Below are 23,440 nucleotides of genomic sequence, written 5' to 3'. Positions count from 1 at the left end.
TTCTAAATTCTTAGCATCATTTTCTCATTTCCAATTATACTTTATCGTTTGTTTCTCTGAAAGTTGCGTTGATGAGATCATTATCCCTTTCCAGCGTGAGGGAAACAGAACAACGTAAGAAATGTAAAAGTAAGAAGAATACATACAGTTTGCAATTAACATGTAAACTGCATGTAACCAGTAGGCATGATAAAAATCAGCACCCTTCCACTACTCAAACAGCCAAATAAGGAAGTATGCAGATAACTGGTAATCTGAGGCATGGTAGAAATATCACTCGCCACAGGCATCACGCTTTCACTTCTCAAATGTGTCACCTTCACAATTTCTGAGGCACAGTGTGGATATATTTATCCATGGCACTTTGGCAATATCTGCCTAAGCCTTTGGGTCTGAACCAGGTCTGTGTTTCTGACACAACCTTTCCTACTTAGCCACATCTAATTTGCATTGCAGAGCCATCTCTGAGCACACAGAGTGGGTTGCTCTGAAATTAAATTAAGTGACCACATCCACTTTCTGCAGATGCACTGAAGCTGAAGCAGGTCAGGGACCTGGGAGCTGAGCTTATTTAAAAGCTACCACATTACTTTTCTTAGGGCATAAAGATATTTATTAATGTTTCTCTCCTATACTCCTCTAGTACACAGAAAGATGCAAGTGTTGAAATTAAAAAGGGAATTCAGTGTCACAGCGCAGAGGCTCTCTCAGGGCTGCAGTGAATCCAGAGCTCTGCAGCAGTAGGTATACAGGCTTCTTTCTTAGAAAAGAAAAAGAATTCCATTGGAATTGAGAACAAATGAACACAGACTTTTAAGAGTAAGCTCATTTAACTAATTGATGATTTAATGTGAAAAAAAAAAAAAGCCAACAAACGTATCAATGGCATCTGAAGTAAGGACTGCTACCTAAGAGGTCCTCTCTCATTGAATGCTCCCCTTGATGAGCTTCTATTTGCTTTCTCTAGCCTAGGTAATCTTGGCCCCACTCTGAACATCATCACAATTGCAAGAGGAGGGGAAAAAGTGCACCCAGCCCAGGGCAGCTTACAGCATAAGATCAAAAGCACCCCCTTAGGAATCTGGACATGTAGATCTAAATGTCCCTTATACCATGGCTGAATAATTTGTTCCCAAATGACCTTTTTATCCTAAACTACATCAGCTAGGGAGCAGCAGCATGCAATTTTCCTTACACTTTTTTTCTTTTTTCTTTTTTAAACAGAAGGTAGAATCCTTCTCAATATTTTGTGTGGAGTTTTGTCCAAAGTATTTTGTGTGCGTCACGTATACCCACTAGGCTGAAGGGAGAGGTGCGTGAATGACTTCAGGCATTGATTATCTAGAAGAGGCAGCATCAAATTGTTCAGATCTGCATTTTCTCAGAAGAAATATTGCAAATGTCAAAGTGAAAACCGAGGTACACGCTGAGTGCCCACAGTGGCAGCTGACAAATGCAGTGGATAACTTTGTATATAGCATAGATCCTGATTAAGCACTTCTTCAAGTCCCCAGTTCTGAGTCTTTCCTTTCTCACTCACTTCAGCTATGCTGTACTGGTCGCTTGCAATCCAGAGTCCTGTGTAATTGTTCATTATTCTGAAATGTTCCTTTAGGAGTAACTGCTTATAACATTCATGTAGAAAGAGTTGATGTATTTACAGATCTTTCTTCTTCCTTAAGTGTTCCCTGCCTTCCTTTCAGCCTCTCCTTAGAGAATTGCTTTCAACTTAGCTGCATATAAACCTAGCCTGTAATTCCAACTTACACCGGCACTTTACCTTGTACAAATAAGGAACCCCAATGTGAAATCAATCCTGACGTTATCTGAGGCAGAGACCATAAAAAACAGCCTTAACTGTGTATAGCATCACTGAAAGTAACACAGCCATCTCAAATTGCATTGGCAAATGGTGTTGTTCTGCATATCTTTAACCTAGGCCATTTCAACCTCTTTGCGAATTGTATGAGAGACACAGTGAACAACTCTAAAGTTACATGTCATCTCTCCTCTAAGTAAACTACTACTTACTCTAGCACTTACAAGTGCTTAATGAATTTCTTGACATATCCCTAATGTCATGACACCTAAAGTAGCATGGTTAAAAAAAAAGATGCATTTATGACATATAAACCAGGTCTCATGCAAATATGGGAAAAATAAACTCAAATTAGCTTTATAAATCTGTCATTTAACATTTTCATCTTCCTGTGAATAAGCACTAAATATAAGTACTGCATAAAATATTCCAAACTTGTCACATTTGGCAGTAATAATTTAGAATATGTTGCTATAAGTATATATTAACAAGATGACTTTGGTACCACTACAAGAAGCTGCTTATTGCAGAACTTATGTTTACTTGTGGGGATATATCTTTCTTCATACGTATAAAGAACGTTCCTTACAATTGCAAACGTTGTCTATAAATAAACTACTATAATAAAGTTTACAATTTATAAGTTGGGAAGATTTTCTTTTTTATTGGACAAATTTCCATTACACAGGAAAAACCCAGAAAACTGATGCATGGAGGTATCACCAGGCCAGGTAGCAGGCCAGTGCTTACAGCCTAATACTGAACCAGGAGAAAAATAGAGTTCAGTGTACTTCTATAAAGCAAATACTTCATTTCTTCTGAGTCACAACAATCTGAAAAAAACCTATTTCTTCATTTTGGATTTTTCTCAATGGAAATTGACTTGGGGTTTTCAGTGCATTCTGAATCTTCCCAGTGAAGACTTACGAACAACTTCTTGTGGTAAAAATGAAAAATGCTAGTGAATATTTAGTAATCTAACAGAAAATACAAAATAGTACTATCATGAGTCCAACCCCTCTTTGGCTCTGATGCAGAAGTTTGTTCACTGAGCTATCATCATCATGTGGTTCAGGAAAGGGAACTCCTTGGAAGACTTTCATTTTCTGCCTGACTGTGGCATCCTCTGCTGTGCTTAGGAGAGTTGACAGAATCAGTACAAAGTAGCATGTGGCAATGTGCCATAAAAGCAATGCATTTCCAAACAATTACAGCATATTTTTGCTGGTTCTGGGAGATACAAGGATGTAGTCCAAGTGCTTAGCCGCTTGAGAAGGGCAATTATGCACTGGAAATGCACTGCCTGAAACTGTCTCTTTTACAAAATGGAAATTACAAGTTAAACTGGGAAATTAGAAAAAGTATTTATGTCTCGTGTTGATTACTGGAGCCTCCTGATCAGCCCCACTGCTCCTCTCCTCTTTACCAAAGTTTACTTAAAACAAGGAAGCAAATTGTCATTTCTTTTCTGCTACAACTTATATAGGTATGGTCCTCACCATAGCTTATGTAGATATGTTTAAAATATGTAAAAATATTACCATTAGCTTTATACTGCATCACTGTTTAACAGCATTAGTCATACCTTACCACATCTCCTTGTATCTTCAGAAGCATCTTAGCTGGCATTTTTTACAAGCTTTTACAATGGAAAACGCCTAGAAAGGTATCTTAGTCTTCAATTCTTCACATTTAATTCCTCATGTCTTACACTCCAACACACAATTCAATATATTATGATTGCTTGTGCAGGCACCATTTTGTCTGTATGTTTACATGATAAATTAGGGATGCCTGGGGCTAGCAGCTTGTTGTATATACGAGTTATGACTACTGCCTAAAAGAAAGTTGCCCTTTCCAAGGACTTAAACACTAGAGTTCTTGCCTATTTTGTGAGCAAGTAAAAGGCAAAGAATATATTTTACAGTGAAAATGCCAACCACAGCAAATACTGAAAAGGCAGACTTTTTTGTGTCTCTATTCTAAATAGAGAAAGCTGCTGAAAATTAAGCTCATATGGGAAAACAACCTGGAAAATAGTGTTAAAATCTCAGCCATTTGACATCTAAGTCAACAGCAGTTGTAGTAGTAAACAAGGCCTCGGTACTGGAAAGGGCAATCCATCTATCCATAACACTGTCAATTTACAAATGATACAGTTTCATTAATTTTTCTGGATAGTAACTTGCAATTGACATGTGAAATACAAGTTTATATGCAAACTGATAATCATGCTCTGTACTTCAGTTCTTTTCAGTAGGACATAACATCAGAGCAAAAATAGCAATAAATAATAATTTTAAAAAGAGAAGGAAACACTGAAGGAAACTTAGGCAGTCTGAAACGTTTATCTGCCTGAAAGTCTGTCACCCATGACAATATTTCTGTTTGACCCATGTGAAATTTACTCTCGGGTGTGTAAGCTTCCTTTTAAGCAATATGAGTAACAGGTATTGGGAGGTAAGATGATGAAAAAAATAATGGCTCAGAACCCATACAGGGGATTCTAAAGGTGCTGAGAGACAGTGTGTAAAAAACTACATAATGAAAACAAGGAGCTGATAAAAAAAAAAAAAAAAAAAAAAAAAAAAAAGAGTAGAATGAAATAAAGAAATACAAAACACTTTCACATAACCATACAAAACAAAACAAAAAAAGCATACAATGAAATGCCAAAGTTGTGTGAGACTCCACCTGAGATAACCCACTTCCATGGAATAATGAGATTTCTGTCCACAAGTGTGTATGTATTTGTCTTGATGTATCCCAGCTTGTCTTGTCTAGACAAGTAAAAGCATGTGCAATAGCAGCTTTGGAGCTTTGCACACATTAACCTGCATGTTGGAGCTGCCTTTTGCAATTATAAAACTAAGTTACAGCTCACTTTTTCGTAGTTGGGACACTATCTTCAATTTGCCTTCTAACTCATCTGCTTACTTTCAATAAAACACTCTTCATAGGTTTTGAACATCCCACACTATTGACATTCAGGTGAAATTGGCCAATAGGTTCAACCAAGTATTGCTATCAAGAGCAGGAGCACTAGGGGCATGAGAAAAGGAGGAAAAGGAAAACATGCCTAGAACTTACTTACATTAGAAAAGAGGATTAAATACATGTAATATTCTTAAAGAAAAATAATGTATGTATCTTTTCTTCAATGATCAGTATCACGAAAAAAGGCAAGCTGGCATTGAAAAACCTTTTTTGAACTGGATTATTCCTTAAAATAAGTGAAAAACTGTCATCAATTTTAACCTGAGCAGCAGTTCTAATCGGAAGAGGCCCAAACTGAAATAGAATATAAACGCATATATTTCATCTTCGTTCTCTTCAGAATAGACTTTCAGAATTACTTCATATCTGAAACATCACTGCCTGTCCATAACTTTAATAGTAAAAGATCTGAGTGGGTGCAATGACATTCATCTTGGATGAGGATAAAGATAATTGATTTAAACAGCAAATTTATGTATGTGCTCACAAATCTTATTGTGCCAGTTCTCAGAGACTGAGACATTAAACAATGAGAAAATGTGGATTAATTTATCCAGTGAACATAGCACAGCAAAACTGCTGTATATTAGATCTGTAGATCACATGTACAGTATATTAAATTCACTTAGTAGATAGATAATTATGTTTCAATGTAAAATCCATTATAAATAATAAATAATTAAATACATCTATGACTTGATTAATAATGTGACAAGATTATGCAGATAATTCATCTTTAATTCAGTAGTTGTCTCACTGCTAACAAATAATAACTAATAGATCACTGTATGTTCTTTACCACGATACATTTATTTTATTAAAATTTCCAAAATGCAGAGGTATCTGAACATTTCAATGAATTTCACCCTAAGGCACTCAAAGGAAGTAATGCATATTACCACATAGACTCTTGAAAATAAATCTAGTTTATCTCATTTCCTCCTGTTGCAGTCTTTATCCTGAGGAAGGATCAAAATGTCATTGCCATGAGAGAAATTATGTTAGTAGAAGCTCTCTCTCTTCATGTGCTCCTCTCTGGGCAGGGGATAGGTTTGAAGGTCAGTTCAATGTTCTCCATCAGTACAAAATCATATCTGCACAGCTGTAGCCTATGAAAGTAAAAACAGAAAAAATGTGCATAACAGAAATTTTAAAATTAATTGAAAAATCTTTTAGCATCTGAATTACAATTCCAGTATTTACCACCTCTCAGAGATGGTACTCAGGACAACAAAAAATGTCTTCTTGTCTAAGCTTATACCCTGTATAATATAACACTAGCATAGTTTTGCCAGACTACAAACAATCAGAACATGAAATAGATGAAGCATAGTAGCATGAGTATGAAGAGTCTCATATCAATCTGAACTGAAAGCTACTAACAGTAAAATTAAAATTAAAATTAAAATTAAAATTAAAATTAAAATTAAAATTAAAAGTTAAAAATGATTATTTAGAACAATGGTCCAGGCACAGCCCAGTTTCTGTGAACAATGGGAAATTCAATTTATTTTGAATTCCCTAGCTATGAAAGTTTTTCTTCTTTCATTCCAAAGAAAGCATCTTAACACTGTTTCTGTTTTTCAGATGTAATGAGAGCATGTGCAAGAAAGTTTCATGCAGAATGGTAATTTGTCATCAAATGCCTAGAAAATCCAGAACTGTGCAATACTACACAAACACATACAGATGTCATGAAAAGTGCCTCTCACAGATAGAATTTTACCTTTTGATGTCAAAGGAAGCTAACTGCACATTTAGAGCAGAGATGATAGCTCTGTCCTTCATGACCTACTAAAGATAAGTACTGTGATCTGGATTGGAGAAGCAAATGACTAGCACATCCTTTCCTCTAAAGGCACATAAACTATGTTACTTATTTTATTCAAAATTATCTGCATTGGTTTGAACTGGCTGTACAACACAATTTACACAGAACTGACACATACAGTGAAACACTTAAGGGAAAAAAGCCAAGAAAGAAGGTGCACCTTTGCTGTTGCCCATTAGTGTAAGATTTCCAACTAGTGATGGCTTCACCTACCTGCATGGGATACTGCAAGATTTTTGAGCCTCATCAAAGTCCTCACAAAACTAAGGCAGTAGAATTCACAACTAAGATGATCAAGACAAATTCTGGTATTTTGTACAGTGCAAAATAGAATTTAATGCAGTCCCTCATCCATGATTTGTTTTGATTTGAATGTAATGGTTTAGTCTTGTATTATTTTTGTAGAGGGAGAAAAAAAGACATGAAAGCACAGAAATCGAAAGTATTTTAAAAATCCTTAAAAAGCCTGTGAAAAAATTTAGAGGACAAAATTTCAACCAGAATAATGTAAGATTATTGCTTGGATACATTTCTTGAGTTCAATTTCAGTTCACATTGCTGCATTTCAGCACAATTGCAACACAACAGCCAAGAATGTTCACAGAGCCTGTTCTCCAAAAGAGGTAATACGGGAAGGATTCTATCTAATCATGAGGGATATAGTACTTAGACAAGATGATGAATGCTAGGAATAAAAACATAGTTTCCAACATACTGTATCTCATTTAAAGTGAAATCCATCCAACTTTGTCATTATCAAGTACAAGGAATGGGATTGTGGTGAGTAGGTTTGGTGCTCCAAAGAAGGAACAAAACACAAATATTTTGGGGAAGTGAGACATTCAGAAACTTTCACTCCATGTGGTTTCTCTTATGTCTCCTAAAAAGCAAGGGCTTGGTCCATTCTTTTGTTCAGTAGAGATATTAATAAGGTCATCTTTTCTGTTATACCTATTCTTGCTTTTATTAAAAGAAAAAAAAAAACAAAAGAGTGGCTGGGATAAGTATTTTTGAGACTCACCTTCTCTGTCAGTTGAGTTTAACCTGACTGACAGATTCAAAAGGTTTTAGTGAGAACTGACACCAGGACACACACAAGTTACCAAAGCTGTTTTTACGTGTGAGCCAGAATTATTTATCTTAGAAATTAGAAAAAGAGTCAGAAAATTATATGTATTCCTTAGCACCCACATTTACACAACACCTTTTGAATAATGGGTCAGTAAACAATTTTCAGTGATATCCCACACTTCACTATCAACTCAAATCAGAGAAGAGTGAGACTCCTACTATCTTTTATCTCTGCACCTGTTCCTGTTTTTCATCTACTAGTTTGTTATGTGAATAATTTAAATATTTTTAAACTAGTTTCTAGTTGATTATCCTGTATTCAAGTAATTGGTGTAATTACATGTAACTAAATAAGGTAAATATAGGTAGTTACAATTACATTGAGCAATTATGTAATTATACTAAACAATGGCAATGTAACATCTGCATTTAAATTACCTTCACATGCTGATTCAGCACACTTCTTTCCATCATTATCTTAAAACATCAAATGTGCCTATATGACTGCCATCTGATAAAGCTCCATAAGGATTTTAGGGGATCTTATATTAAACCAAGTACACCTCACTTTAAAACTAACAAGAGTCTGACTAACAGGCATGAAAACTCAAAACCAAAAAGGAAGATTCACTGTAAGTAGAATATAAGTATAAATGAATGAATATTCCCACTCATTAGTTATTTGGGAAGGGAACATGGGGAGACTGGAAGGGAAAAGAAGATCAGAAGGGAAGGAAAGGGGAGACTGGAATAGACATTCAAAAGTCATTAAGCCAAATGCCTGATAATTCAGAGCTAACCAAAAGTTAAAGCATATTACCATGGGCATTGTTCAAATTCCTCTTGAACAGTGACATCCATGGGGCATCAACCACCTCTCTAGGAAGCTTGTTCTAGTGTCTAAGTACACTCATAGTAAAGAAACTTTTCCTAATACCCACTGTGCACATTTTATTTTAAATTTTGTCTCTGTTGAATCTGCCTTCATATGAAACAAATATATGTAATAACTCTAAAACACAGTAATGCTGCTACTCCATGGCATTTCTTAACTATTGTTTGTAGTACACTATTATCACAAGTTGAAAATTAAAAACGTAATTGCTGATGCTACGGTACAAGTAACTTTGGGACTTAAAAAATGAATTACAGTAATGCTGCTAAAATATTTGAAAACATAAATAAATAATGAAAGGATAGTAGCAGCAATCAGCAATAAGCACTGATTATTTCATTTTAAGTGTAGACAGGCACAGACTGTATGTTTTGGTCTTGGAGGATCTTTACCATCAGCCACAGGACTAAAAGCTTATTCCAGTCATCAAAGTATCTAAAGTGCTCCATTCTGTATCTGAATGTGAAAAGATGTGTGCAGACACATAATTAAAATCAGAAAAGTACTTCATAAAATTCATCTGCAGGAAGAGAATTCACCATGTAGTTTCCTGCTGTAAGTCAGGCTGGTCTACATAAGTGGTCCTGAAGAGCTCCCTCAGACCTGAAAGCAGCAACAGCCTGCTGTAATAAGGAACATGCATGACTTTTACAGGCTCAAGAGATATAAACTGAGGATGCTGTGCATTAAACATTGATGTACAGAACACTTCTTCCATATGATGAATTTGAGAGAGGATTAGAAGGATACTTACGCATTTATGAATATGTAATAAAAAAATCAATAGAGGCAAGTACAAATTTCTGGGGAAACATCCTGAGCAGTCTGGCAGATACACAACGTGGATACATTACACTTACCTTTCTGGATTATTGAGAGCTTTCAGTCTCATCTGAAGAATCTTAAGCTTGTATTTCTGGCCTACTAAAGTCTTCGTAGAAAAGGTCAATGAAATTTTGGATATTTTCTCAAAATCCTGGTAAAATCCAGTTAATATTTTCACTCTTTTGTATTGCTGAAATGTCGTCACTTCACTAAAGAAAAATATCATTTCCAGTCAGATTTTTTTTAATCTAAGAAATATTCATTATTATTAATACTTATTACTAAGAGCAGAGGTCTTGCAGGATGGATCACCTGAGAGCATTCAGAATAGCGACACCAAGAACTGGATTCAGGGGCATAATTTGTAAAGGGAGAGAGGATCATTTCAGTATGAGGAGTGTTGCCTGTGACACAGAGCCATATCAAATCCAAGAAGAGGAGCTGTGGCCAAGACTAAACAACTTGATAACTTAGACTAACAAGTCTGAAGCAAGGATTAGGAAACTCAGGAAATTAGTTTGGTAAATAGATAACAAAAGGTTTAGAGACAAATTATGACGTACCTATTCATCTGTGACTCTACTGTATTTCCAGCATAATCTGTTATTTTAACTTTAATGAAACCTCTTCTAATGCTTTTATTCCAAGTAGTAATATCCAGTAAATAGTTGTACACTGCAAAAACAAATAGGAAATAGTAAGATCCAAGGAATGAACCTCAACAGTTATGACTGCTAGTAGCACTCTGCCAAAAGTATTTACTGGGTAGTAATAGTGATCCTTTACTTCCAAGATACCAGCTCAAATCAAAATAAAAAGGCTATTAAAAAAAAAAGAAAGAAAGAAAAAAGAAAAAAAAAAAAAAGTAGCTTCTTCCAAATGGCTGCTTAGAGTTCTGTGTAATTAATGCATAATTTCTTCCAATTTTTATATGGAAAAGATTTGCATAAGAAAAAAACCTGTTGTCAGAGTTAACATGAAGAGCTTGACCTGCTTAAATAAACAAAGCACAAGTAAGTCCTAACTGGCACCTTCAAATACTTGGCAAGCTTTGCAAAGTGGAGATGTTTGAGTTACTAATGTGGTGAAACTACCACATTATCTGCAAAAGTAAAGTGTCCAAAAAATAGAAGAGGTACATTAGCAGGAAGAGGGAGGAACAGCATTCATGCAAGCTTTATGGATTGCCAAGGTAGGAGGTTAGTTAGGCGAGCAGATTACTCATGATGCAACTGCTGAAGAGAGAAATTGTTCTGGAGTACAGTACTGATCTGTCCTGCCACATGTTAAGAAACTCTGACCTGGCCTTCTAGTGCACTTCTGCAGCCGGCACTCATATTGTAGTTGTGCTATGGCTATCCAGAGGAGATACAGCTTTACTAAGTAAGGAAGCCAATTCAAATTTTTTGTGGGTTTTTTTTGTTTTGTTTTGTTTTTTTTAATTTGATGTTGATCTTTAACATTCCCTCCTAAGAGACCAAGCCTCACCTTGAATGAAAAGCTTGTCAGGTTTACAGTATTAGCTTAGTTTACAGACTCTTGTTTATTTCTATTTTCTCATGTTTTTAAACATCTAAGAATTCAAATAAGGTTAGTTAGTAAATTCCCTCTTTTTCAGACCAGTTTCTTAGACTTATTTTTATTTATGACTCTGCATATTTTCCCTAAAACTTATCCTGTCATTATAACACTTTTACTCCTTTCCATATATCTCCTGTGTTTGGTAGTATTACCCTGCTTTCTCTCTTCTGTCACCCTTGTTCTAGACTACTGTATGTAATCCTTTTTATTCTGTGTTATTTCTTTCCACAAGGAAGAACCAGGATTCTCCCTACGTGGATCTCTGATAAATGCCCAGACAATTAACAATTGTGAAAGCAAAGCCAAGCCATATTTTTCTCTGGGAGGAATGAAGCAAGGAGAACTAGTGGCCCATTCAGCCTTAAGAGCATAAAAGAGCAAACTCCAAGCCGACCTGATAGAGGGAGAGGAGTGGTGTTAGCAAGCGTATAGGTTCAGCAGAAAGATCACTGGGAAGAGGAATTGTTTTTCTTCTGTGGGTCAGGAAGGGCCAATGGGAGAAGATTTGACTTGGCTGGTTTAGTGAAGGAGGATCAGGAAGACTCTGGAGCCTCTGCAATATTAAGCTTGGCACACTTGAAATGCAATCAGCAACCCAAATGTTCTTCATACTCCATCTGCCACACTGAATGCATGTATGTAAGCAAATTGAAGTTTGTACCTTGGGCTTTGTTATCCAAAACTTCTTCACTGCACACCAAGACAACTTTTTTTATTGGTCAGCTGTATAAATAACCCTACCACCATGCTATGTAGTATCTACAACAACTTCATTAACCTCTCCCAAGCCTTTTGGAAGAAACGGTGATACAAGTAAGCACAATTAACATAGTAGCAAGAGATATTCAGTCACAAAACTAGCCAAGATTATGAAAAAAGCTAACAGGAGAACTTGATTTCACTTGAATTCCATCTAAGCTCATCCTCATATACCAAATCAAAGAACTTGTAACATTATCAATTAGAAGAGTGTAAAGTCTCTTGATAAAAACAGAAATTAGATGAGAATATAACCCTCTGGATGGAGAGGTAAATATCTGAACAGTTCTAGCTAAACCCCATGTCACGAGTGTTCATTCCATTGTAGCATTACCCTAATAAAGTTAGCTAGGTTTTCACTCGGCTGTTTTCCTCACACAGAGATATGGAACTTAAAAAGCAAGAGTAGCTCTAGTTTACTTTGTACACTTCCCTTGCTAGGGAGAAACATACAAGTGTTCCTTCCTCCAACCACAGCACCAGGGTATTGCTCTCTGAAAATATTAGGAATTATTCCATCTAGGCAGGTTCACTCAGTCCATTTTTTTCACTGTCACTCAATTCTCATTTTTTGGCTTCCTTATTCCTCAGACAGTACAGCTCATTACTTTTAAAGTCATATTTCTTTCTCGGTTCTAACTCTTCTGCCATAATCACTCTCCTCCGTGTCCCAGTCTGCAAACTTTTGCTTAACTCATGGTTTATTCCACCCTTTCATAATGCAGTGAACAATACCTTTCTACTCTTAACGTGCATTCACTTCAAATCAGCTAACAAATGGCAACCATAAAACTTCACAACGAGTTTGCTGTGAATATGTGTATATACATGTATGCATGTGTATTCAGTCACTCACTGCAGAATGGATCTTCATCTGAAGTATCAAAAAAAGCTTTCGTTGGTGAATTCCTGAGATTTAACTGTTTTTTCCAGCTATCAGCATAATAACCTGAAATTGAATGTTTAAATATTTTATTTCAGATATTTAGCAATATAATGACATATAAAAGTGACAGATTTGGCTTTAATTTTCTAAAACATTATATTAGAAAATAATTGACTCGCAAAATGCAGGAATCCCCTAAGTATAACAGAATGTAATGTATATGTATTTCATTTTTCTGATACATCAGCAATAGTAGAATTATCATAATCCAATATTTTGAATCTATGTAGTCTAAGTGCTAAGTTCACAAGAACAGTGTTTATAAAACCGTACAAGGTAATAAAAACAAACCTAAAAAGGTAGTTCACATATTTGGAGAGAATAATTACAAAACAGGTTCACATTTAGTAAAATTCCTTTCTTTCTTGAATCGTTAAAATAAGCATTTTTGAAACCCTGTAGTCTATAACTGTGGGTATTCTCTAATAAGATAGAATAAATAAAATATTAGACATGTATTACATGACCTGAGCTCTTGGATGCAATGTATTTTCATTTTATGCAACTTGCTTTTTGATTTTGGGTCTTGACAATAGTTCTTATTTCTAAAATAGCTGATGCCATTTTGTCTGTCTTATTTCTTTGACTAGAATGGACAGTGAGGGCTAGTTCTAGTCTGCAGAGATCACTGCAAGACAGCAAGTGGAAGAGCCTGTGTCAGAAGGATGCTGTTTTTCTACCCAGTTCCCAGATGCAGCAACCTGCCATTTCCTCATTAGTTTTACAGGTATTTAAAAAGAAGAAGAAGAAAAAAAAAAGTGTCAGCTGATTGGTCACATATTTCTCCTTCTCCAGCTCAGGCATTCTGTCAGCTTGCATCAAACATGGCTGGTAACCATTCTGGGAAAGCACTCAAGTCTTCTCATCCTATTATAAAGTACTGTAATAGCTGCTTCTTATTATAAAGTAGGATACAGATACGTCTGTGCTTTCTCTTCAGACATGATCTCATATATGTATTTAAGGATGTGAAGAAGATAAAGCATGAACTGAAAGTTAACTTCTATTTGAATATTATAAAAATGTAATTCTTGTGAAAATCCTGCTCTGCCATCTAGCAAATGCTCACATTACTGTAGCTGCTTTCAAACTGTCCCTAGATCTTCTCTAAAATAATAAGTAATAAAGCCCCAAACAACTAAAGTGTCTACAAATAAGAATTTGATTCAAAAAGAGGAGCCAGAGACCCCATGAAATTGGTATAAATATTATTACTCTGAAACAAAAAACATAGGCACTCTAGAAACAAGAGCACAGTATGAAAGCCTAACATGATGGACTAAGTAGAAGCAGTTTTTCTATAAAGAGAAAAAGCATTCTGAATCCACTTCAGGCTAGAAAGCCCAAGAAAGGTTAAGAACATTCAGTACTCTAACAGAGATAACTATGAAGAAGAAAAAGCCTTAAACTTTTAACGGTTTAAAACAGCATGCAGTTCTGTACCCAACCAATCTTGTTGATTCTTTAACAGTATTCTACAGATCTTTGAAGAAAGCCCAGAAAGAGCAAGTCTGAATTCCTTGGAAAATCTCACCCATCTCAAAGTAGACCGAGTAATTCTTACCCAGTACTGGACAGGATAATGGTTGGAAAACTTCACAGTCATGACATTTTCCTCTCTTGTAATCTGAGTAGGAGGCACAAGGATATGCTATTATGTTGCACCTCTTTTTCAAAGATGATAAGAAGAGGAAGACAGATCTTTGATGGTCACATTTAAAATACTGAAAACCTTCAGGAAAGAAGAAATAAAATAATCATATACATATACCATCCTTTTTCTTCAGGAAAGAAAAGATATTAACCAGGTTTTCAGTTTAACTAAGTCATTCTTTGTTAGCCATGATTTTATTCCTGTTTATTTGACCTTATAAGTTAATTGAACATTTAAAAAACAAAAAAAAATGGATACGCAAACACAGCAAGAAGAAATTGGACTGTTTTGAATGTTACAGGTATGAAGAAAAAAATCTGTGGGATTTTATATGCAAGAAACAGTCTGTCTACTACTCTGACAAATTGTCACCACTTTATTATCAAGCTTGAGCCTGCATTACAATTGGCCTTGTGCTCAGTTGGCTATGTGTAACATCAAGGTAGAAAAGCCACTTTGAGTACTACTTTAGAAATTCTTTCATCCAAGTTTTTAGGTAATAAAATCCTTTCCCTCTTAGCAAAACAGAAATGCGTGGGTAACAATGATCCCTCTTAAGGGATGTGCCATACTCACAGGCACCCACGTGGAAGCCCTGTGCTTTTGAAGCAGCTCTAACTCATACCAGCAGTATGCAGATTTGTAATAGAAATATGGGCATTCCAATATATACCAAAAATGAGTAAATAAAAATGATAGCAACTTTTCTTCCGATTTACAGAGGCTGAAACAAGCACAATTCTGCAGGAAAAGATCGTGCAATAAAGTGCTTTCTTCTTGATGAGTATAAAAATCCTTGTTCAAAACCTCGGACATCTTTGCCAATCAGGTGGAACCTAAGAAACATTGCTTTCTGTGTCATATGCAGGTAACCTAGTCCAAACCATTCACATCTTCCCCCACAACATCTTCCCTCATACTTGGCCATATATAAATACAGGAAGATAATGATAACTACTGCAGATAATGTACACAATAATAAAGATACAATGGAATATGTATGCTTATGGGAAGTTCTTTATAAACAAACAAACAAACAAGCCACAATATCTTTGTTATTACTCATCTGTTGAATGTGAATGGGAAAGGAAAAATAAATGCTCTCAGACCCCATATTATTGAGAATGTGCAGTGTCTATTGAACTCAGGTTAATCTTCTCTTATTTGCTTTTGGAGTCTTTTCCCTTTAATTGAGCAAACCTTTATTTACCGCTGAATACAGTTTGTGGACAACCAGGCTGATCCATTCCTCCATTTGGATAAAAATCAATGCTTCCTAAAGGTTTCTTGAAACCTAGTGCTAAAAATATTACAAATTAAAACATAAGCAGAATTACCCAGTGATCGATTTATTATCTGATTGCATTACAAAATATGGAGATCTAAAAAAAAAGCATTTGAAAATATATTGTTCTTTCTTTAAATGAGATTCATCTTGAGTTAAAATTCATGGCTTTTTTCCTTCTTTTAAGAAAGTTATTCACTCTTACTGACTCCTATTAAGCAATATAAAATGGATAGAACAGAAGCAACTCTGCAGTACTGTAGATATGACACATCTGCACAAAGAAATATATAAAACTCATGTTCTCTGTAGCAACAAAATTTCTTCACCAATGTATAATTGAGTAGGATTTCCCATTTTTTTTGCTCAAGATTGGATTCTGAACTACACTAATGTAAACAATACACTGAAGTAGAAAAATCCAAACTTCTGTCCTATGACAGAGAGATTTAGCTCTATCTTTAGCTCTATCTGGCCTAACTTCCTTTTTAGCTTCCTTACTTTTATTCACTTAATGGGAGTGTTACAGAAATTGGTATTTTACAGCTTCATATATAAGTTTGTATAGTAAGATGCTACATATTAGTACCATTAAGGAAACTGATAAGAAATTTGTGACAAGTTTGGTAGATTTTGAAGGTTTACTTTAGATTTTTGGGAAGAAAACGAAACCAGATTATTGTACAGATAGATTGTAGACTACAACATCCTAACAGTGATGAGATTCCATTTTGAATTTTAAGCAGTAGATCTGTTCAGTGACAGCACTGAGACTGGTTTTCTGAGAACAGGCTTTAATTCAGTGATAATGACTGAATTGCAACTTTCAGATTCATACACACTACCAGAGTAAAAGGATGTTTATGCTAAACGATACTGCAAAGAATAGTATCATAAATTAATTCAATATGAATGTTTTATTCAGTGTGCAAAGTTCTTTTTTTGTTTTTATTCAGAAGGCATATGCTATAACAAACAAGACATAAATGACTACATTTGCATGGCATTCAATGGATTCATGACTCCCTGGTTATCTACATGTGCCTTCAGTTAGCTGTTGGAACTGAGAGTTACTCCAATATTTTCAGGTTCAGTTATGAAACTAAATCAGTGAATAACAGGTCATGATTCCTTAATTCATCAGTGAAGATGAGTTTCATTTACTTGACAAACAGGCATGATAACATACAAGAGACTTTAACAGTATACATGTCAGGAATCAACAGCCCAGCATTCCACACAATAACACAAAACTACTGCAACACTCTACAGATGTTCCCGAAACAACTTTTCCATTCCCTTTCCCCTTCCTGCCTTTCCTCAAGTTGAAATAGTAAAGTTCAAGTTTTGTTATTACCATCAGCATCCGTATGAATTACATCAACGAATTGTGCATCAGTACGATCCAATCTGTCCTCTGGTAGTACTCCAGTGAATAAAGGGCCCGCTGGATCAAGACCTACATGAAAAGAATGCTAGCATTACACATCCTAAAGTCTGTTTCTAAAGTTATACTCAAGACTGACATTAGAGCATTATTTATTATTGACTCACGCATTTTTCTAGGGGTAATAATAATAAGAAAAAAACCCCACAGTTTCCAGTCCTCTACATGCTAAGCAAAGCATGAGTTCCTAGCACAACACTTATCAACTCAGATCCTTGAATTTCTCTCTCTCCTAGTAAGTTGTGCTCATCTCCCCATTCTCCAGAACTATAAGCAAACTATATTAAGGATGAAATCAGGTGAACTCATTTTCTCTTCTCCCTCAGAAAATATTGTTCCTATTATATATTTTATAAGAATAAAAAGTGAAGTGTAACTACTCTTGTCACCAGAACTCAAGATAGAGATAACTTGGATGGAGACAGCTTCAACCAACCTCAATCATTTCACAGGTTAGTGTTGGAATTCATAACAGTGTTATAGGAAAATAAGTGAAACACTAATTTTTTATCACATTTTCATCTGAAGGAGTTTTGAAAATCTTAGACTCCATCAACCACGCAGAAACTCAGCATATTGCTTAAGTGGCATTTGGACGTAGCATTCAGTTTTCATTTGGGAAACTAGAAGTAAACAAATTGGGAAATTAAAACTGTAACTTACAAGTCCTCAAGGAATAATTTTTTTAACTTATACAATGGATGCATTTTCCTTATTGTATGTTTCTAAATAATCAGTACTTATTTGTCATTATTTTAATTCTAGCATCTATATGATCCACAACTATGACAACCAGGCAAAGTATATTAGAATACATGTATCAGGATTAAAAGCATTACCTGTAATTCTGCCAAGTTTGCCTTTATACTTTTGTCCAACAAAACCAGCAATATGAGCCCCAAGACTAACACCAATCATATACATAGTGTTAAGAGAAGCTCCAGCTGCCTATGAGAAAACAATAGAAAACAAAACGCACACACAGTTAACTAGATATCAGGAGATTGATTTAATGTTTGCATTTGGTTGATGTTCCATATCTAACTCTGTAACTTTAAAAAACAAATGGAAATTACAAACTTTGTTTCAGTTTGAAATTCTGTACTGGTTACATAATGTAGTAACCTATAAATGACTATAAGAATATAGAAAGGAAGCTTGAGTCACATTTCTTCCAAACAGTCTAAAGTCTTATTTGGAGAAGGAGCGCACAGAGAGACAGAAGTGGAAGACATTTACCAGATACAAGAGAGATGAACTAAAACTATGAACTAGAGGGAAAAAACCTTCTGCTTTATCTTTCCTGTAAAATAGATTAAAAATACAATACAATTAACAAAGCTCAGGGCCATTCCCCAAGGAAAGCAGTACCTAATTAAAAAACCCCTCCCCTCGCTCAACCACCAGAGCCCTCCAAAAAAAAAAGAAAGCAACTAAAATCCACTGTCTACTGAAGGACTCTGCAATAGGGTCAGTCCACCTGTCAGAATATCTATCAAAATGATGGGATGACAAGTAAAATCTGAAATTTTAAAGCATCTCAAAATGAATTACCACAGACCTTTCAACAGCTAGCAAGTATGGAACAGATCACTGTGGGATAAATGGAATAAAAGATGCTACAAGATTTTTTATTCATTTGATTAAATACATAAATTTAAGGCTCACTGAAGAACTCTGGTACCAACATTGTTTCATCAACTACCCCTAGAATTCAAAAGCGTATGTGACTTTGAGACAAATGTTTATATATCAGTCTGTGATTTTTCATTTAAAATCCTTAATTACAGTAATTTATTAATGGTAAAAATGTGTGATGTTTTGCAGTATTTTATTGTTGTGTGTTACTTGACTATCTCTCATTGTACCTTCCCACTGGTGCTTTCTCTGTTTCCAGAAGACCTAAAAATACCAGCTGGCTAAAGAAACGAGATGCACTCTCATACATATTTTCAGTGAAAGAGAAATGAGCAGTCAGGGAAATAAAAATTGCATGCAAAGTTAGTAAGTACTTTGTTAAAGACACATCACTTAATACTGCTCATTGTGCTCCTCTTTAGACATAACTATATTTTAAATATTCATTTTCACACAAACTATGCTATTTAAATTTCTTAAGACAGATACAGCTCTACACCTTACCAGCATCTGGTCAACATAGTTCTTCAGTATTTCTGCAACTTTTCTGCAGTTGTCAACAGCAGTTGTATAAATCACAGTTGTAGCACCACGATTCCAATCGACTATAATGAGATTGATATCCCCAGAAGACAGTAAGAGCTTCTTCATTTCACCTAGCCATGCCGGTTGAGACCCTGTTGGTCTGTAGCCATGAATAACAAAGATAGTCTTCTTGGAGGTATTAAGATACTTAGATGCAGTAACATTATGTTCAATGAGTCTCTCAGAACAATTTTGATTTTCCTTTGTGTATAGCAGTAGCTGGACTTGAAGTTCTGTTCCAGACAAAGCATAGCCTATATTAAGATCTGTAAATTCAGGACATTTTTCCTCCTCATCTGGAAAAAAAAAAAAAAAATTATACAGTAATTTGGAGAGTCGTATCACATGAAATATCACCTGTTGTATTTCTTTATCCACTAAAGGTGAATAACCCGCATTGTATTCACGACAGGTCTTTGAAATGAGGTACCAGAATGAGCACTGAAAGTCAAAGAACCACAGTTAAACTATTTACTTTGCAGATATCACTATGTTCTTTCAAACTAATATGAAACAATCTTTCTAATTATTTCTGAACCATAGTTGTTTTAAATTACAAATTAGCAGCTAGTGTCAATAAAATCATTTGCTTAACCATCAAATGTATGTTCTTCCTTTATCATAACCAGTGTGTGTTGTATAAACAGGAAGACTGCTGTGTTTTTTTCTTCCTCTTTTCAGCCAGGGGTGTGAAAGTTCCTAAATCTTACACATTTTTGGTTGATATGTGAACAAGAAACAGACTGACAGTAGAAAATGATCCAGCATCCTTCTCTAGTTATGGAGCACCACAAGGACACCATTACCAACAAATAAAGAAATAAAGGATACTGTTCTGGATCTGAAAAAATCAGAAGCTGTAAGATCATTGCATATAGAGGACATAAGAAAAAATGCATTGTTTAGCATTTCTGTACTCAGACAATTGTGGTACAACAGATTAAGCTTTAGATAAGACAGGACCAAAATAAGGATGGAGATTTCCAAAAGAGTCTACAAAGATTTCTTTTTTCCCTGTGTATATATTAATACATAAAGAGTTAGAAAAGAACCTTTGGCTATTGAGGTGATATTGTGTGGAAAGCGGCTTCAGGATTCTGGGCACAGCTCCTTTGCCTGTCATAGTTCTTCTATATGATCACTCCAGATTCTCTATACATTTAGCCATTTAATGAGCAAATAAATTTGGGCCAGCCTCTGGACCTCTTGTGGGCTACTTTATATAAACCTTTTGTTTGACATTTGATTGCAGCCATGTCAATATTCTTGCTATTACCCATTTTATGAAACAAGAGTCAGCCAAATTCTAGAAAGCAAAACTAGGAAGAGGAACAGTGCCTATTCAGTTCCTTTAAAAAAAAAAAAAAAAAAAAGATTTTCTTGGTAATTTTTAATTAAAGGGGAGGCAGTTCTAGCTCTTCTTTTACCAGCATGCAATCAAATCCACTATATTTGCACATTTTCTCAGACAGGAAACCCCCTACTGTATTTATTACGTCTTGCAAAGGATGCAAGCACAAGACATTACAAACTAGATGAAAAAGATATTTGATATCATAGTGGAGGTCTAAAAACCAAGCAATGTTTGCAGAACTTAACTGCCAAATTAAGATGCAGGAAAGATGCAGTGAGAACACTAATAATACTAACTTACAAAACATTAATTTAAGAAAACTAACTTAGTTCCTAAAATAACACTATCTGAGGAAATAAGACCAATCGTCTCTAGGACAAACCAACTGTCTACAATGACATCAGCAGTCACCATTGGAATGAATATCAGAGAAAATAATGGATATTTGCAAACCTGAATGAAATTGAAGTTACAGCATTTTAAAAATGGCCTGAAACTTCCTGTCTCACACTGGCAAAAAGTGCGAGACAGAATTTTTGTGCCCATTATTGCCTTATAATAAATGACAATGCCTGTAAGAATAGTGTCTGGAAAATGTTAAAATTGCCCATATTTCAAAGCTAACATCACACTTCTCTTAATTTAGACATTGAATAATTTAAATAACTTCTATTGTGATTACTGGACTGGTTATTAACTAACTACTGATACAGGAAAGCAACTCAAATTCATTGTGGAAAAATATCCAAGAAAAATTCTGAATTCAAGAACTGTTCAGCTGTCTTGAATTCAGTAAAAGTGGCATTCAGGAACCTGGCAAAATGCCATACAACTGATATGATTCTGAAATGGTAAAAGGACATTTCATGCTTAATGTCTAGTTTTCATACAATAATGCGTGATGACAAAACTAGAAATTCAAACACACAAGCATCACATACAAACTACATAATAAAAGAACAGGCACAATTTTACTATCCAGATTCATAGGTACAGCATGAAATTATTTCATTTTTTTCCTAATATTCTCAAATCCAAGTTCAGTTCCTGATCCTTGCAATGTCACTCCTACATATCTAATACATACAAAAGAATTCTAATAAGATACTGCAAAAGCTGATGAGTTCCTTTATATCACTCTAAATGTTTTGATTTCTTATTGCATTATTCATTATTTGGTTGGCAAAAATAATAGTTCATTTTTTCTAAATCAATCGAATGATACTGACATACAACAGAGATGCACTCTGGTCCATGTAAAGGAAAAAACTATCACAAGAAGCGCATTTTAACTGATGAAACCTACTTACTTGCTGAGAAACATCAAACAGAATAAAACTCATTTACTTAAGGCTGAGAAATGGGAGCATAATCGTTGTGTGAAACATGAGTAGAGAATAAAAACATTACTGTGAATTAGGTAATACATAAACGTGCCGATTTACTGTTTTGAATTGTTTAGTAATGAATCATTAAAGGGACGTTTTTCAAATGTCCCTTTGTCTTTGACACCTGGAAGCAGTACCCAGGTGCCTTTTGTGCACATTTGTGGGAGTACTCAAATACATTTTTCTGTACAGTGAGAAAATACAAACAGGGGTTGGGCAGTTAAATATGCAGTTTAATTCAGGTAGAATACAATTTCAACTTTTCTATGTATGTTTGTAGCCATCATAAGCGTCTTAAGTTTACAGTGCCTCCCCATAACTAAACTTTTACTATTTAAAATACAACACTTAACTTGAAAAGCTGTCAACATAGTAAATTGCCAATAAATTTCAAACTTACTTTAATATGCTAGAACTCGTTTACAATTACCTCTGTACAAGGTGCAAATACCTGAGCATGTCTCTGTACAAAGTACAGCAAGAGATAAAGTATCAGACTTTGTTCTATTTACTTTAAAATGAGAACCTTTGGCTCAGTTTCAAAGAGATCAAATTCTCTTTACCAGCCCTCTGCTTCATTAGGCACAGTACACAGGATTTAGTCTTTTGGCCAACTTAAATAAAGAAATATTAGTTTTCAATACCTTAATAAAGCCATGAGTCTATATCACAGACAATAAGATTATAGTTCTTACCTGATTCCACCCAGTACACCAAACAGATGAAGAAACACAATTTTAACATGCAGAAACGGAGAAAAGTACTATGTAACATTCTGAAATGATTGACAAGCTAAGTGCTTCCTTATAGCATGCTGTATTTTTAACTTAACTGAATGCTACTGATGAAGTAGGTGACATGTAGATTAGGAAGCAGAAAGTAAAACTGTATTCAAACTTCTGCAATTCATGACTCCTCCTATTGAATGACTTCAGAAGGTAGGGTGGTTTCTGGGCATTCAGAGTTGGGACTATTTTTTTAATCTATTTCCCCCTCTATTTGGTTATCACCAGGTTGACACGTAAGCAATTGACGTTACATATTACTGACAACTCTATTACACCCACGGAGCTTAGGAAGCAGAGTGACCAGGTGTACGTCACATTAGATGCTCACCATGTCTGCTTTTTTCAAGTGTGTCACTCACTTGTAATTAGGAATACTGAGCTGGATACAAGAAACTTGCCACAGAAAGTCATTGGGGTGACAGAAGAATTGTTCTATAAGAACTTGAAAATAATCAGAGAGTCATGAAATCACAGACTATTCTGAGTTGGAAGGGACCTGCAAGGATCATCAATTTCAACTAAAAAAATCATAGAATTATAGAATGCTATAGATTGGGAGAGATCTTAAAGATCATCT

General features: G+C 35.1%; 1 protein-coding gene across 1 annotated transcript; it reads right to left on the bottom strand.

Moving 5' to 3' along the window:
- Nucleotides 1-5,837: 5,837 nt before the first annotated feature.
- Nucleotides 5,838-22,849, bottom strand: LIPI (lipase I; the record flags this gene model as incomplete). The annotated part of the gene is made up of 10 exons (XM_079542917.1): nucleotides 5,838-5,925; nucleotides 9,474-9,647; nucleotides 10,002-10,113; nucleotides 12,635-12,727; nucleotides 14,289-14,456; nucleotides 15,589-15,678; nucleotides 17,021-17,122; nucleotides 17,950-18,058; nucleotides 19,253-19,629; nucleotides 22,771-22,849. The coding sequence occupies 10 exons, from the start codon at nucleotides 22,847-22,849 to the stop codon at nucleotides 5,838-5,840; spliced, it is 1,392 nt and encodes a 463-aa protein (XP_079399043.1).
- Between the last annotated feature and the right edge of the window lie 591 nt (nucleotides 22,850-23,440).

Source organism: Tetrao urogallus (assembly GCF_951394365.1).
Source record: "Tetrao urogallus genome assembly, chromosome: 1".
Taxonomy (NCBI): Eukaryota; Metazoa; Chordata; class Aves; order Galliformes; family Phasianidae; genus Tetrao; species Tetrao urogallus.
The sequence above is the reverse complement of the archived record's forward strand: the minus strand, read 5'-3'. Positions and strand labels throughout refer to the sequence as shown.